Raw genomic sequence first — 15,540 nt, forward strand, 5'->3', positions numbered from 1 at the left:
GGACCCATGAGAGCTGTTGTTGACGGCGTGTTTGAAAGTACAGCGCATTGACGGTGAATTTATCGTAGATTTATACGGCAGAAAAACTAACTAGAGGCCTAACTATTGCCAAAAATGTTTCAATGATAGCCTGGACCCGCCTAGTCAGGCGCCTTCCGAAATAATAAAAAACTTAATTACATTCCTGAAATTTTGTAAGAGTACATACCTATTTTGAAATTCAGTTCCAATTAATATCTTTGTTCTCACCTCCAAACTAATTGCTTGAAAAATTAATTAAGCACAAAGTCTAGTAGTCTAACATTCGGTCTAGCTAGACTAACCTCGACATTGTGAGGGTGTGGCTACACTTTCTTCCTATATTGTCTGAAGGCTGGTCGACTCACGTGCTTGAGGTAATGAAGAATTGTTAGAGTTCTTTATTTTATTGGACCATTTAATTTTTTATAGTTTTTTAAATATTTTATTAATCATACTTTTTGTATGTTATTGGGTTTAAAATAATAAGTATTTCATGCTATTTTGCGAAAAAGAAAATAAGATAGCGTAGGTAATGGCTAACTTCAAAATTGTAATAAATATTTGCTGCTATGTTGTTTGTTATATTTAATTAATTGAAGTTATACTTATTATATAATATTATAAAGAGAAAAAAAATTGTAATGGATAAATTCAAAAAGTACTAGACCGATTTAAAAAATTCTTTCACTGTTTGAAAACGTCTAGTACAAGCATAATAAAGTCTTCTTTTTTTCTAAAAACTAATGACCATTTTAAAACTAATAGAAAATAAATCAAATCTTATCACTATCCCATAATAATATTGACAACTAGTGAATCAATCACCGTTTTTACGTGCGATGTTACGTGAGGTGAGCTAAGCGCAGGCGCACATGTTTTTGCACTATTTGTTACACTATTAACCCGATTCCCTCACTCACACTGTTTGTAGTGTACCTAGGTATGGTTTAGTAGGTATGTAGGTACGATGTGTACAAACATGTGAGTGTGTTTACGTGGTGCGAAGAGTTTGAAAGGGAAAACGATAGCGCGTCCCGAGGCTTTCCCTACTGGAAAGCTAAACTTCAGCAAGAATTATTTAAATCGATTTAATAGTATCGGTGCCTGTAGGGTAGGTACAAAAAAAGAAACTTTTTTCTTTAATATATTAGTACTAGAAGATTTCATTTTCATAGAAATGTATATTCATAAGTTACTGAAATTCGGAAAACCAGCGAATTTGTCCATTATTCAAAATTCAAATTCGAAAAAGAGTTTTTCTCTCCATATTCGACATTGCTCGAAAGCAGTCTCCAAAATTAGGTCAGATTGCATAACCAACCAATCCTGGACAATAAGTGGGTGCGAAGCCATATTATAAAATAGGTGGTCAGCCTCACAATACACTGTAGATTATGTCTCAGTAACTTAATAGTGTAAACTCAGTGATAACTAAACACAATACTAAAACCAAGGCTACAGATCAAAATCTGCTTCTCAAATACCTTATATACTTAGAAGGTCAATGCTACTTACTATACATAGGTATATTTATTTATTTTTAAACTTCTTTTTATAGGTATAATGCTGAAAATTGAGTTACCAATGTTTTGTATTTCAGTCGTAAAAATAAATTGGGTTTATGTAAGTAAGATGCAGCTGCGTCTACGCATCTTAAAATCGTTGCGTTAAATCTGACCATTTTTCCAAGTTCGATAGAATTTTTTATTTATGTGTTTTTAGAAGTTTTGTTTTACTATTTTGAAAAAAATATCCCATCAACCCTAAAGCCGAAAATAAATAAAAAAATCAGTGAAAGGTTTCGCCCCTAGTTGATATAAAAGCGAGGTGCGCAGGCGCCGCGCCTCCGACTTGCCAACATGACACCGTTCACGCGATTGGTATGTTGTTCGCTTTTTTAAAAACCTTTTTTTTTGACAACACACAAAAAAGTAAAAAGCTACCAGCATTATTTTGGGACTTGACAACCTTTTTAGTCATTGATAAATAATAAAAAAATTGTTGATTGGTTGCCATGGTTACAAAATCAAGTTGTTATTGATAAATTATTGCACAAAACAACCAACCCTTTGTCTGATACCTAAGCTTAAAATACAGTGCACAAATGTCCATAAATTATTGTAATTTTTCCATAACAATGTTGGTACAATTACGTCATATAATTACTAAACTTACTTATTTAAATATTTTGGTTGTACTAATTGTTTTTATTTCAGCGAAGTGTTTAAGTGAAAGTTAATAATTATAAATGTGACGTCATACAGTGATTTCCTTTGTTTTATAATAAACGGTGATGTGAAAGATAAAGTTCGCGTGTGTTCACTAATTAGTGAAGTTTTAATGAACTTACCGATATGAAGAGAAAATTTCAATTTCGTTTTCAGTTAATGTTGTTTTAGATAGTTTGCGGTTGAAATTTTTAATTTCTGTGCATATTAAATAATGTGCCTACATAACTGTGTAGTTAGTAATTTTACAAAAAGTAGGTACAGTATGTGAATTCTTTTCGGGAAATGATTTACCTAGTTTTGCATGATTACTTTCGCATAATCAAGAGTTATTCCTATCATTGAAAATTAGTAGTGTCTTTCATAGTAAAGAACAGTAGTATTTTTAAAGCATTGTAAATCATCCAATGACGATTCAAACTATGTATGGAGCTTCAGGGACTACCAGACTTTAACCCACTCATGTTCCTTCTGAAGCCCACTGAACCCCAAGGCTTCTAAATTTTTTAAACATTCAAAAAGGTTTTGAGATATTGAGAAACTCCTTTTTAAAAGTCAGTTTTTATGTGATAACGAGTACGATAGTGACGCACAGAAAGCGGTTGTCCTAGACTATTGCACTGGTTCGTTAGATTTCAAGTTAGTTCAAACTTCTAGCCGGTTAATTGCGAAATAACTTCACGATAACTGATAACAGTTTACTAAATACTCTACTGTTTATAGAAAACTTGTCGTTCCCCGCAGTTAAACTCGCATCCCGAGGGAACTACTTCCCGAACATGCAAAATAGCCTATATGTTATTCTGATATATTGTTGCCAAGTTGTGTCGAAATCTGTCTTGCAGTTTTTGCGTGAAAGAGGAACACACAAACTTTCGAGTTAATAATGTTAGAGTAAGAAATTAACAGAACTACTAATTATTTAGTAAGGTTTTCACTTACTACCTACTATTATCTTTTCTAATATAGATAGACATCTATAATGACATGATTCTGAATAAAGATGAGAAATAGTTCAATAACATAACATGAAATGTAAACCAACTGTATGAATTAGCATTAACAAAGCTACCAAACAATATTCCCAAATTATTTCCTTGTTTTCTCCACCCCCAAAAATGCTACAAAACATTCGCAGCGCCTCATAATTCTATTTATTATCAGTGCAGTGCCAATGGTCAGGTTACTGGCGGCAGTAGGCTGTAAATCAATCTGTGACATACCACACTACCGGAGACCTGCGCCTGCGCCACTATGTAGATAAATGCAGTAGGGTAACAGCTGTTTGATGATAGGAAGTTCAATATTGCGATGTCAAAGTTGTAATACATGAATAGTTGGTAACTTGTGCTTATTTCCTTTATTGTACTGACTTACAGAGAACATACAAACAAACACTGAAAAAACTAGTGCGTTTTGCTTTGTTAGAGATAATAGGTATTATTTGTAAAATAGCATCTTCTATAAAAAAAAACTGCTAATAACTACATCTACATTTGGAACTGTTTAACTAACATCTTTCTATCTGCACCTATATGCACTTGAGACTGCATAACTAACATCTTTCTAATTGTTAACCGAGCTTGAGTTAAGAGAGCGTTTAATGTACACTTACATGATTATAACAGTCGTATAACCGTGGACAATGATAAACATTATTATAAGATTTTATCTACAAGTGTAACTATACGTTCTGAATGTTACTTCTGTCACATTCATATCAAACTATTTATTTATATTTTGTTTATTTAATACAAAGTACAATGGCGGATTAACGCCTTAGGCGTTCTTTACCAGTCTACCTTTGGGCGGTGGAGAGTCATTTATTTATTCATAAACAATTTATATAGGAGGTACTGGGTATTTTAAAAGAACATACATAATTAATTTAAACCAACATTTAACGAGACCTTGACAGCAAAACGAAAGACAATCACATGTATTGATACATACTCCAGTTCCGCATGCTTTCTTTGCAATCAATACGAATACAATTTAAACCTTATCACTTGTGATCAAGACTTTAAATTGCATAACAAGCAGACTGCAATTGAAAAGTCACGACTTTTTATTATAATGAATGAATATCGACCATCAGCAATGAAGAATAAGGTTGAAATTTATTCATCATTATTTGCAATTGCAAGGGCGTGGCAGACTTGTTTTACTGGATTCATTGGTCTTTGGCCAGTGAACGGGCCGTGGCCTCTAACGACAGCTTTTCTAGCCCCTTTGTGCAGTATTATAATTATTTATAATTTAATACTGGTCCACCTCTGTACGAGGAAATAAAAAGGCTTTATTGAAATCGGAGCAAGTCACTTATACATTTTATACGCATATATATTGTCTCGATTTGGACAATAAAGGAATCGTGCGTGTCAATGCTCAGTTTAAAATAAAAATATGCAGCCGTTTTTGTTCACATTTTTCTTGAATGACTAAATAATCGCCGCGAAGTTTAGCCAACCGCGAAAATGTCCGTAAAAATGAATGATTTACGTTCAATTTACTTAATAATGATTTAGTATTGACTGCTGCAATTGTTAGCCTTTAATTTTATTATAAAATACTACCCTTTTTTCCGCGGTTTTATCCGCATCTCGTGTGATCTACTGCCGGGATACCAGGATAAAATATAGCCTATGTTACTCGGGAAGAGTGTAGCTTTCCAACAATGAAAGAATTTTTTCAAATCGATTCAATAGTTTCGGAGACTTTCGGGTACAAACAAACAAAAAAATCATCGTTATTAAATCAGTATGGATTGAATTTGAGACTAGTTCAATTGGAACAATTCGTAACAATAACAAAATAGTTTTGCGTAATAAAACGTAACTTTATCACGCACTGTTTATGACCGTCATATTTTTATGGTAAAAAACCATGAACAAAATTGTAAGTATCATAAATCAAAGGTTACCTAAGTGAAAATGTTGGTCAACCTACGTGCTGCCGTACTCATTGCCTATTTAAATAAAAAAGTATATATTGTGTGATAAAAGATGGCGGAAAGTAAACAGCTGACTGATCATAGGTGATATCAATAATGTTTATTGGTATAAGTTTTGTTTTAGTTTTGTATGAATGAAACAACGATTGGTTATAACATTTGTGAATTAAATATTTATGTATATCACGATCTTTTATCCTTGTTAATAAAAAAGATATGCGTATAGCTTCTCTCAATAAAAAAAAAATGTAAACTGTGCTCTTAAAACCTAAATAATTTAATATACCTTCATTAAGCTGTTAACTTTCTGTATTATTTACCAAAAATACTAAATCAAACTGCATGACTAGCTACAATAAATCACAAAACAACAGCATTTCGCAACGATGAAGCAACAATAGTACTAACATAGGTTCTAGCTAATGTAGTACAGTTAGACCTAAGATCAGAATTGTGACAGGTTGTTATGTTTGACACGTAAATGCACCAATGCGTGAACTTTCGTCATTGGCTTTGTGGTGCGAGGTAGTAGAGTGCGCGGGTAAGGGAAATAAATTGGCTATATTTCTTTGACCATTTAACATCTTCTAGCACCCCTATAATAAGTAACATATGCCCTTTTTTGTTCTCTAAAATATCTGGGTAATTAATTTCAAAAGTTTTGCCGTGAAAATGCGACAAACAAGTGGAGTACTTTTGTTTAAAAAGCAATATTTTAAGTTATATAGCAAGTTTTATGCTCAGTAATTTTCAGTGGCCATTTTATCAAGTATTGTTGGTGTGCTCAAACATTATATAAATTATGGACACCCAGATATTTGACTGACTATTTACATAAATACAACTGAATATTTGTTCTGATGAGCCAAACATATAGCTTTTGCATCTGCCAATTTATCGTTAATTAGTTATCTCGATTTATTGCAAGCTGTAACAAAAAATATGCTCAAGGCAGTCTACATTTTTTACAACTCGCTTCCGCTTATAAACTACGTCAAAATCAACAAAATTACCCCAACATGACACATGACTATACCTAGTATATAAGTAACAAAATGCTATGTCAATTATCGCACATTTCTCAACGAAGTAATTGCGCTAGTATTTTAATTGATACATTTCAAAGCGTGGCGGCATTATGTTGCCAAATTACAATGTAGTTCCAATTGCGTTTCGATATTTTTGAGTGATTAATTGGTGAATTTTCTTGCTAACATTGTCTGTTTTTTTTAGTTTTTTTTCTTTGTGTATTTGGGTAATTGTAGGCGATATATCACTTCGCAGCTTTAGCTTGAGCTAAGTAAATACCTTTGCGTACATATAGTGCGTAAAAAAGTCGTGGTGGCCTAGTGGGTAAAGAACCAACCTCTCGAGTATGAGGGCGCGGGTTCGAATCCAGGTCAGGCAAGTACCAATGCAACTTTTCTAAGTTTGTATGTACTTTCTAAGTATATCTTAGACACCAATGGCTGATAAAAAGGTGAAGGAAAACATCTTGAGGAAACCTGGACTATATAGTCTGAAATCACCAACCCGCATTGAGCAAGCGTGGTGATTAATGCTCAATCCTTCTCCGTGTGAGAGGAGGCCTGTGCCCAGCAGTGGGACGATAAATAGGCTGTAACTAACGTAACTAACTAACATATAGTGCAATCGTTGCAAAAATAAAAGGTGAAAGCCGCCTGATTAATTGCATTTGCAATAATGGTTGGCATAAGGCAACAAGTACATATGTTTGCGCTGAAACTTTCCAAACACAAAACTAAACCTTTTTTGTACCTAATGGATAAAAATGAAATGAAGATGTGATTACATACTGATGATGATCCCGCTGTTTTGGATTGGGCGATCGCGATGACTTATATTAAACCCTTATCTACGAAAAATCATCAGTGATTATAATGTGGGTGCAGTGGGAGGGAGTGCCAGACTCCTACTTACTAAAATCCACCATGTCCCTTCTTAAGCCCTTTATGTACCAGCCCAGGGCATTTCGAACAATCCTGGATCCAATATTATCTTAAAAATCTCTTCTGTATCCACAGGCGGTGCTAGCTCTGGTGGCGTGTGCGCACGCGCAGTACCAAGACGAGCGCGCGCCGCGGTACATCGCGTCCGAGCCCAAGGCCCCAGCTTCGACTCCCGTGCCTATCCTCAAGCAAATTAACAGGTAATTGTAGTAGTCTTTATAAAGATGGAGAGAATGAGCGATTGTTAAACTTTTTGGACGAACAAAGGTTTTATTTATCAAAATTCTGACGATTTCCAACACTCCGTTCGTAGCAGAAAGATTACTCATTTAGGAGCACACAGATTGAGTAAATAACTAAATAGGTATAAAAAAAATATGACGGGTACAATAAATGAGAAAAAGTAAAGCTATGCTTAAAAATCCAAAATGTCATCGTCTTGAAGAAAGGCATTCTGAAACAACGAGATGTAAAGAGAGAAAGCCTACAGCATACAGCATAGGTACAGCATCTCATCAAGACATGAATACGAAAGAAAATTAACTCAAATTAGAAGGGACGTCAGTTTAATATAACGTTTTATTCCTTCACAACACAGTAAAGTGAGTGCAAATGCAACGGCAACTGAGCAACCAATAAGAACGTCGTTTTTCCATCATCTCAATCTAATCATGGATATTTTACACGACACCACGCCTTGGTAACGTTTGTCAAATTAACTGTCCTTTCTTACGTGTTCATCTTCCTTTATGTAAACAAGCCTCGTCCTCCGAGCCTTTTTCCCAATCATGTTGGGGTCGGTTTCCAGTCTAACCGGATTCAGCTGAGTACCAGTGCTTTACAAGAAGCGACTGCCTATCTGACCTCCTCAACCCAGTTACCTGGGCAGCCCAATACCCCTTGGTTAGACTGGTGTCAGACTTACTGGCTTCTGACTACCAGTAACGACTGCCAAGGATGTTCAATGTCAGCCGGGACCTACAGTTTAACGTGCCATACGAAACACAATCCTTTATGTAAACAAGCGATGGTTTAAAATATTGAATGTCTTCATCTTCTTGTTTCTATTTCTAAATTAGTGTTGGGTTAGGTTTGTAGTTTTGTTTAAGTAGCCTAACATTAATCTGACAATATCGTTTCTACCAGGCCACGAGACTATAAAGTCTCAGACTTTAAGAGGCTATCGTGGGGCCAAAGCCAATACGCTGAAGCCCTTTCGAGACAACAGTAATGAAGTAGTGACACAAAACCAACGGTTATCCCTGCATGCACACACTAAAGAAATGTACTCAAAGATTATATTTATCACCATTAATTCATTTCATTACACGTATTCCTCTATTTACTATTTCTTTCACTAGCTTTGTGATTTACATACCCTAGATTACATTGACCTTACCTAACTGTCAAGAAAGGTTTTGTTTTTCCTGTGTGAATGTGTGCTATTCTAGTAACTAGATGTTTAATTAAAATTTAACATTAATTATCTTGTATAAATTCACTTTTTAAGGACATCTGAATCTTGCCAACATAAGTTCAGCACTCCAATTTCCCTTGTGAGTCTTCTTAAAATATTTCTGCAGCATAATTCAACAAGGTATTTGTGGCTCGCTACACCACTGTTGTCTACAATAAATAGAGTACATTTCGCCAGATCTAACGCCTACAACCTTGACTATAGTAAGCCTAGATATAGAGAATTAAGCAAGGCGTAGTTCTAAAATACCTAAACGTAACTGGTTTGTAAGCCAGTTATTTGTTACATTGTACTTCGAGCACTCATAATGCTATTTGGTTGGTATTTATCGTGTTTATAAAGTTTTAACTGTCCTTACGTAAGAACGTGAATATAAAGAAAAGAGGCAAAGATGAACCATCATTTAGGTACTCGGAAATGTTATCTATTAAAGATCTTTCCATGCCAAAATACAACCTTTCTGCTGAAAGATAAATCATAGAAAAAAAAATAATAATAATAGCAATCTTCTATCTTTTCCACCCGAGTCCCAAGGGAGTTATTTCCCGTACCTGGACAAAAATACTCTAGACTGTCTACGTAGCTATTTAATTAGGTCGGTGCAGTAGTTTTAGCGTGAAAGCCCAACACACAGAGTTACTCTCGCGTCTGTTAAGAAAAACCTGATCATCCACACCCCCTAATTTCATACGCTATACATTGCAGGCACAACGAGGATGGATCCTACACATACGGGTACGAAGCCGCCGACGGATCGTTCAAGATCGAGACCAAGTCGCCTGCTGGAGAGGTCAAGGGCAAATACGGATACAAAGATGATACTGGCAAGGTAAGATTTAGCATACCACTAGATGTTTGTAAGACAGGTTAAAACAGGGACATAGATTACAAAAAAAAAAAATATTAGTCCCTGTCAAATGTAACAAAGCAATAGAGTCAAATACGACCAAACGTCTGAATTTACGTAGGCACATTAACGGTTGTTAAATCAGCAGAAAACGTGCTAGATACTTACCTTCACAAAATCTTAGGAGGTATAATTTCGACGCATCAACGTATATCTCTGTATACATCTTATTCAGATATAGATATTTTTAAGGAAACACTGAAGCATTACAAGGACTTTAAAGAAAACATTATACATTCCATCATCACAGTCATGAAATCATATCATACTTATATAATATAATATTTAGGCATAGAATTGCTGTTTTTTATGTACAATATTGTATCAATCAATTTTTACCAAACGAACTACTGACCCCTAAACTCCTTTCACAACAATTCCAGGTCCGCGTGATAGAATACGGAGCCAACAAGTATGGTTTCCAGCCAGCTGGTGAGGGCATCACGGTGGCGCCGCCCACGCTGGTGGACGAGACCAGGCGGGATGAAGAACAGAGGCCTGGCAAGCAGTCACAGGTACGACTGCTCTTTAAAGATAACAACTATATAAAAAACTTGCTGTTACCTCCCGGTTCCTGCATCTGAGATACAAAAAGTAGCTAGTAGTATCTTCAGGCTCTCAGGCTTTGGTACCGAATTATTTAAATCGGTTTTTAAATAAAACTCTTTTGTTTTTATTTTGTCGTAATAATGCATGACAGACACAGTTATGTACATGTTAAAGAACTTGAATGTTTTATTATGCTTTCAAGCTTAAAAAAGCACTTTTTAGTTCCTGAGAATAGGCTGGTACATTATTTTCAAACTTGAAAGCATAATCTAAAGTGCCAGTAATTTCATTTTGCTTTCGGCTAAGAGCGAGTTGATGAATTGATGATGATTTAAATTACTTACTTGAGTAAATATATAACCAAAAAATACTTACTTCCAGTCACGCCGCAACCAATACCAGCCAGCTCCCGCTCAATCCATAGACTACGACTACAACGACGAGCCCGCCCCACCTCCGCCACCCCGTCCCGCCCCTCGTCCTGCACCCCGTCCCGCCCCGCAGCCCCAGTACCGGCCCCAGCCGGCCCCTCAGCCCCAGTATAGGCCCCAGCCCCAGCCTTCCCCGCAGTACCGTGCGCCAGTGCAGCATAGTCAACAGCAGTTTGGAGTGCCCGCTCCCACTCAAGCGCCGTATAGACCTGCTCCTCAAAGTCAGGGGCCTACTCCTCCTAAGGTAACGGGGAATATGATAAATTAATTATTTAGTGCCCAAAACTGAACATTATTAAAGTACTGTCATACTATGCAACTCAGCTTTGAAAAAAAAATTTTTTTATATGCCTATGAATTCGCAGATCTTATGTTTGACTTATTTATAGGATCTTATGTTTGACTTATTTATTGATGCACCCACGCATCAATCAAATTAAATAATTATTTATTACTCTAATTCGGCTCAGTCTTGCATCTACAATATCAGATTTTTTTGCCAACAATAGTGACAAGGCTGAAGTTCATGAAATTCAAAATCATTTATTCAAAAAATATTCATACTTACCGTATCGTATAATCATGTTTTATTTTCTCCAGCCCGCATTCTTCGCTGGCGCCGCCCCCGTGCCTGCCGAAGACAACTTCTTCAACCCCGAACCGCCCCAGAGGCGACAGTACCAAAGCCCGAAGCAGGACTTCAGGCCCGTGCCCCAATTCCAGGACTACAACCAGGATAACTCTGGACCATCGTACAATAGGCAACAGGACTTCTCAGGCCCTAGCTTCTCTGCCCCAAGGCCAGCTCCAAAACATAATCAACCCTACTCCATGCTCGATGAACTCTTAAAGGAATACGCCTTACCGAAAAATGGAGCTCCAGCCCTACACGACATCGTTTTCGGATCCTACTAGTTTAAGAATCTCAGTGCCCTCTTGTAAATATGTAGACTATTTTTTTATTAATTAAAAAAAAAACGAACGTGTTTGTTTTTTATCGAACTCGTTTTTGGTAAATAACAGTATTTATGTGTATGGTTTGTTTTTGTGTTATCCTGAATTTTTTGTTATCCCTTACCCACACCTACTAAAAGTTGCAATGGTACCGATTGAACAAAGCATTGACAGTAACATTTCAATCCATTTACAAAGTGACGATGCAGTAAAAATTAAAAAAAGTATGGCCCATGCGGAAATGACCTTAACGCATGTTTGAATAAAAAACGTATAGAGGCAAGCACTTCAGTTATTCCTGAAAACTTTTCTCATCTGAGAGCGCCTTATCGCATCCCATACCCGATTTTCAATTTCACATATATAAACTCCACCTGCCTATATCTAATGTAACATTAGTAAGAATTTAAGTTTTGACATCATGGGGATACCGACAATAATGTGAAAAAAAAAATTTGGACAGGACGATGACCAATTTTGTATGGAAGCTGGAGCAAACGCTGCCTAGACATCTCACATAGTCCATTATGTTCTTCAGACCATCGGTATAATTTGTAGTTCAAAGCGCATAAAAATGTATCCTAAGAGACCAGAGAAAATCAGCCGTTTATCTTTACCAACAATATAAAGCTGAAAAGCTGTTTGAACGCGCTAATTTCAGGAACTTCTTTAAAGAGTATACTTACAGTTTGGTCCACTTACTCAAAGCAGATTGCATATTGCAGTTTCTTCAGTCAGTGATGTTTGCCTTCAAAGTTTTATAGTGCATAAGTTATTAGTTAAAAAAACCTTAATATTCAATAAAAACCTAAAAAAACTTAATAAACACAAATCCATAAGTACACAAACGGCATTACCTAATTCCTATCGAATAATTACACAACACATTACATTATTAAATATTTCTTTGTTGTCATTTTTTAGCGAACCACATCTAGCACGTGGGATAATCTCCCAGCATTATATACGCATGGGAGTTGGTGTGTATGTGTGGCATATTTCTCAAGAACATTGCGCAACTTAAACACTTGTTATGCATTACTTTAGAATGGTTTGTCTGGTGTTAAATAGTAGATTTGATTGTTTTATAGTGCGGGTTTAGTGTGTTTTAATTGTTGTAGATGTAAATGTTTATTTTTATTTATGGAAATAACAAGTTTAATTAAGGGCATTAAATTAATACGCATCTGCTTTTATCTTTACCGTTTGTCTATGTTTCGACAACCTTAAATAACTCTTGATAAAATTGTATTAAGTTTATGGGGCTCAGATCTATCACTATCGGTAAATTACTATTTATTACCTTTCCCAACTTCAAAAATTACGAATCGGTATCATTGAATGGTAGTAACTACCTATCTGAACTCCACAATTAAATTATTATCAAATAGCATGATGCCTCTTGTTATGACTACATTATGTTCCATCTTTACGGTTTTCAAATATTGTGGTTCCGTCACTAATAGTAATCTAAGTATATTTTGTCACCCATTAAACTAGATCGGGTTCCTAAGAGACGGTACCCCGGGGATCGGGTACCTACCGGTGCTAAAAACTTATAACCATCGTACATGAACCGTTTCTTTGCTACCGTGATACACAAAGCTACATTATTAAAGAGACACGTTTAAACACCGTATCGTATAACCGACTCATGCTCACACAATGATCATGTAAACTCATTAACTCACAGTGAAGATAGTGCAAGTGTTCACTCTTACTCGTGGTAGTATCGTAGTTAAGTCATACGGAGGAAATGCGTTACTTAATGCCTTCTCAAGCTGTGCGTGTCAATTGTTGTTCTGTCACTATATAGAAGCCTTAAGGTTATATGCACCATTTAACTATCACGACAAACGAACCAAAATCACTCAATTGTGTATTTGTCACCCATGGGTAAAGGCGATCTGACGATGATTGAACTGGATGCGAGAAGCCGAAAACCGATCTCAGTGGCGTGCACTTGGAGAGGCCTATGTCCAGCAGTGGACTGCGATAGGCTGATGATGATGATGATGACTACTGAAAATGGTTCAATTATCGTTATATTACATGGTGCAACTTACTTTTGGTATAATTTTCACTCATTTGAGTCCTCATTTTACAGTTTATTTATCTTACTGTTATACACAGAGTTGCCATAAAATCTAAATTAAAACGACAAGTTTAAGCACCGTATCGTATAACCGACTCATGCTCAAACAATGATCATGTAAACTCATTAACTTACTCTGAAGATAGTGCAAGTGTTCTCTCTTACTAGTGATAGTATCGTAGTTAAGTCTTACCGAGGAAATGCGTTACTTAATGCCTTCTCAAGCTGTGCGTGTCAATTGTTTGTATGATTATTATCTGTTTTTGTGTGGTGGAGATTTATTGGGAGTAAAAATAATGGTTTTGGGAGACTCTCGAATATTGCTTGTGATCATTTTCATAAAGTGTTTGTTTATTACTGTTATTCCTGAAATAATTTAAGAAATTTTGTGCTTTTTACTCTACATAGTTTCCCTTTATCTTGGCTTTATACCTAATAGCAGTGATATATTTTTTGGACCAGGCCTATCTCTGCTTTTCTTGTTTATTTTTCTACTATAGGGCAAGTTTTCTTCTTCAATCAAAAATGTTGACCTTAGTTAGTGTGATGAAAGAACCATAGGTACTCTTAATAAAACAAATGAAATCAAAATTGCTCTTGAAATTCAAAACACAATACAAAATGGTTCTTTTGACCCCTGTTTCAAGCAGACACCTAAACCATACACTCGAAGCCATGAGAAAGACCAAACAAAAAGCTTTAATTACTTGCATTAATCTGAGACAAACTGCCTACTGTTGTGCTCAAGGCTGTTCCCAAAATATTGCTGTTAGTGTACAAACAATGGATAGCCTTCACGGCGGCAAGTCTTGGCTAAAGGATAGGTAGGATTGTCGCAATGTGGACTAGAGTATGTAGATGTGTTAATAAGTTTATGACAAAATCGAAGTATTTGTTGAATTAATATGCAGATTTTTAGAACGAAGTTGGAGAGATAAGTAATAATTTAGGATGATCAAAACACCAAATTACGTCATAGAAATGGAAAAATTAAGCTTGTTTCGGCTGGAAAATAGATCCCGTAGGTACCCAGATAAAAAGTAGCCAGATTCCGTCTCTGGGATACTTGCCTCGATGTTAAAATTCATCTCAATCTGTACAGCAATTTTAGAAAACCTTGCAAATAAACAAACACACTTAATTTTTTTTTGAGTGATATTTATGGTATTGGTTAAATAGTTACATCAACAATAAAGTTAGCAAACGCAGAATATTTTTGAAATTGACTTTTCAGTGCCTAAAGTTTCTCGACTTAAGAAGCCTGAACTGAATATTTGCGATTCTAACCACTAGATATACCTACATAATGTGACATGTTGATACAATGGGACAATAAGGTACTTGTATGACGAAAATGTCAAGGGTTTTAGTAAATTCTGCACTATTGTTGGAGCTCAAGTATGTAGGCGTATCTAATATAGAGCATTTATCAGATGTGGTCAGAGGAAGTTGCGATATCGTAACTTATATGTATATGTATTGCAAATGTATGATTATCTTGGACGATTTTCTTAGTTAGTGTCTGAGTCTGCCATGGTTTGGGTCATATCCCGTCATTTTAATGACGGCTGTAATTAAGTTACTTAAACGTAGTAGGTGGTGAGTTGCTTGAAAGCGTTTATCTCAGTAACTCAGTGTTTGGGTGAATTTATTACCCATGGGAAGCGGATGAAAGCACTAGAAGGAGCTTAATAAATATAAAAGTTGCAAAATATTCAGTAATTACATTACCGTGGTCTGTATTTTATCTTTAGAAGTAGATAATTTTAGTAGTTGATTATGCGCTTTGGTTAATTGATAAAGTGGAAGCAAGAAACACATTTTTGTTGTGAATAGTGAGAGATGTTTTTTTGCAGTGTAACTGTATTGTTGACTGCAATTAAATGACTCATAATGTATTTCAGAGGTTAAAGACTTGTAAATCAAACAGCAAAATTAAGTTTTAAATCGTTTCA

At 35.6% G+C, this 15,540-nt stretch overlaps 1 protein-coding gene across 1 annotated transcript; it reads left to right on the forward strand.

Moving 5' to 3' along the window:
• Positions 1-1,796: 1,796 nt before the first annotated feature.
• On the forward strand, positions 1,797-11,571 carry LOC110383464 (protein piccolo). The gene is made up of 6 exons (XM_021344256.3): positions 1,797-1,901; positions 7,248-7,372; positions 9,355-9,478; positions 9,940-10,071; positions 10,487-10,780; positions 11,137-11,571. The coding sequence occupies exons 1-6, from the start codon at positions 1,881-1,883 to the stop codon at positions 11,449-11,451; spliced, it is 1,011 nt and encodes a 336-aa protein (XP_021199931.3). The 5' UTR covers positions 1,797-1,880; the 3' UTR covers positions 11,452-11,571.
• Positions 11,572-15,540: the final 3,969 nt, after the last annotated feature.

Source organism: Helicoverpa armigera, chromosome 13 (genome assembly GCF_030705265.1).
Source record: "Helicoverpa armigera isolate CAAS_96S chromosome 13, ASM3070526v1, whole genome shotgun sequence".
Lineage (NCBI taxonomy): Eukaryota > Metazoa > Arthropoda > Insecta > Lepidoptera > Noctuidae > Helicoverpa > Helicoverpa armigera.

Bases quoted from the DNA above. Each gene is read 5' to 3' on its own strand.
- LOC110383464 (XM_021344256.3), top strand. From the start codon at position 1,881: ATGACACCGTTCACGCGATTG. The intron at 1,902-7,247 runs GTATGTTGTTCG...CTGTATCCACAG, and splicing joins TGACACCGTTCACGCGATTG to GCGGTGCTAGCTCTGGTGGC. The intron at 10,072-10,486 runs GTACGACTGCTC...ACTTACTTCCAG, and splicing joins GGCCTGGCAAGCAGTCACAG to TCACGCCGCAACCAATACCA.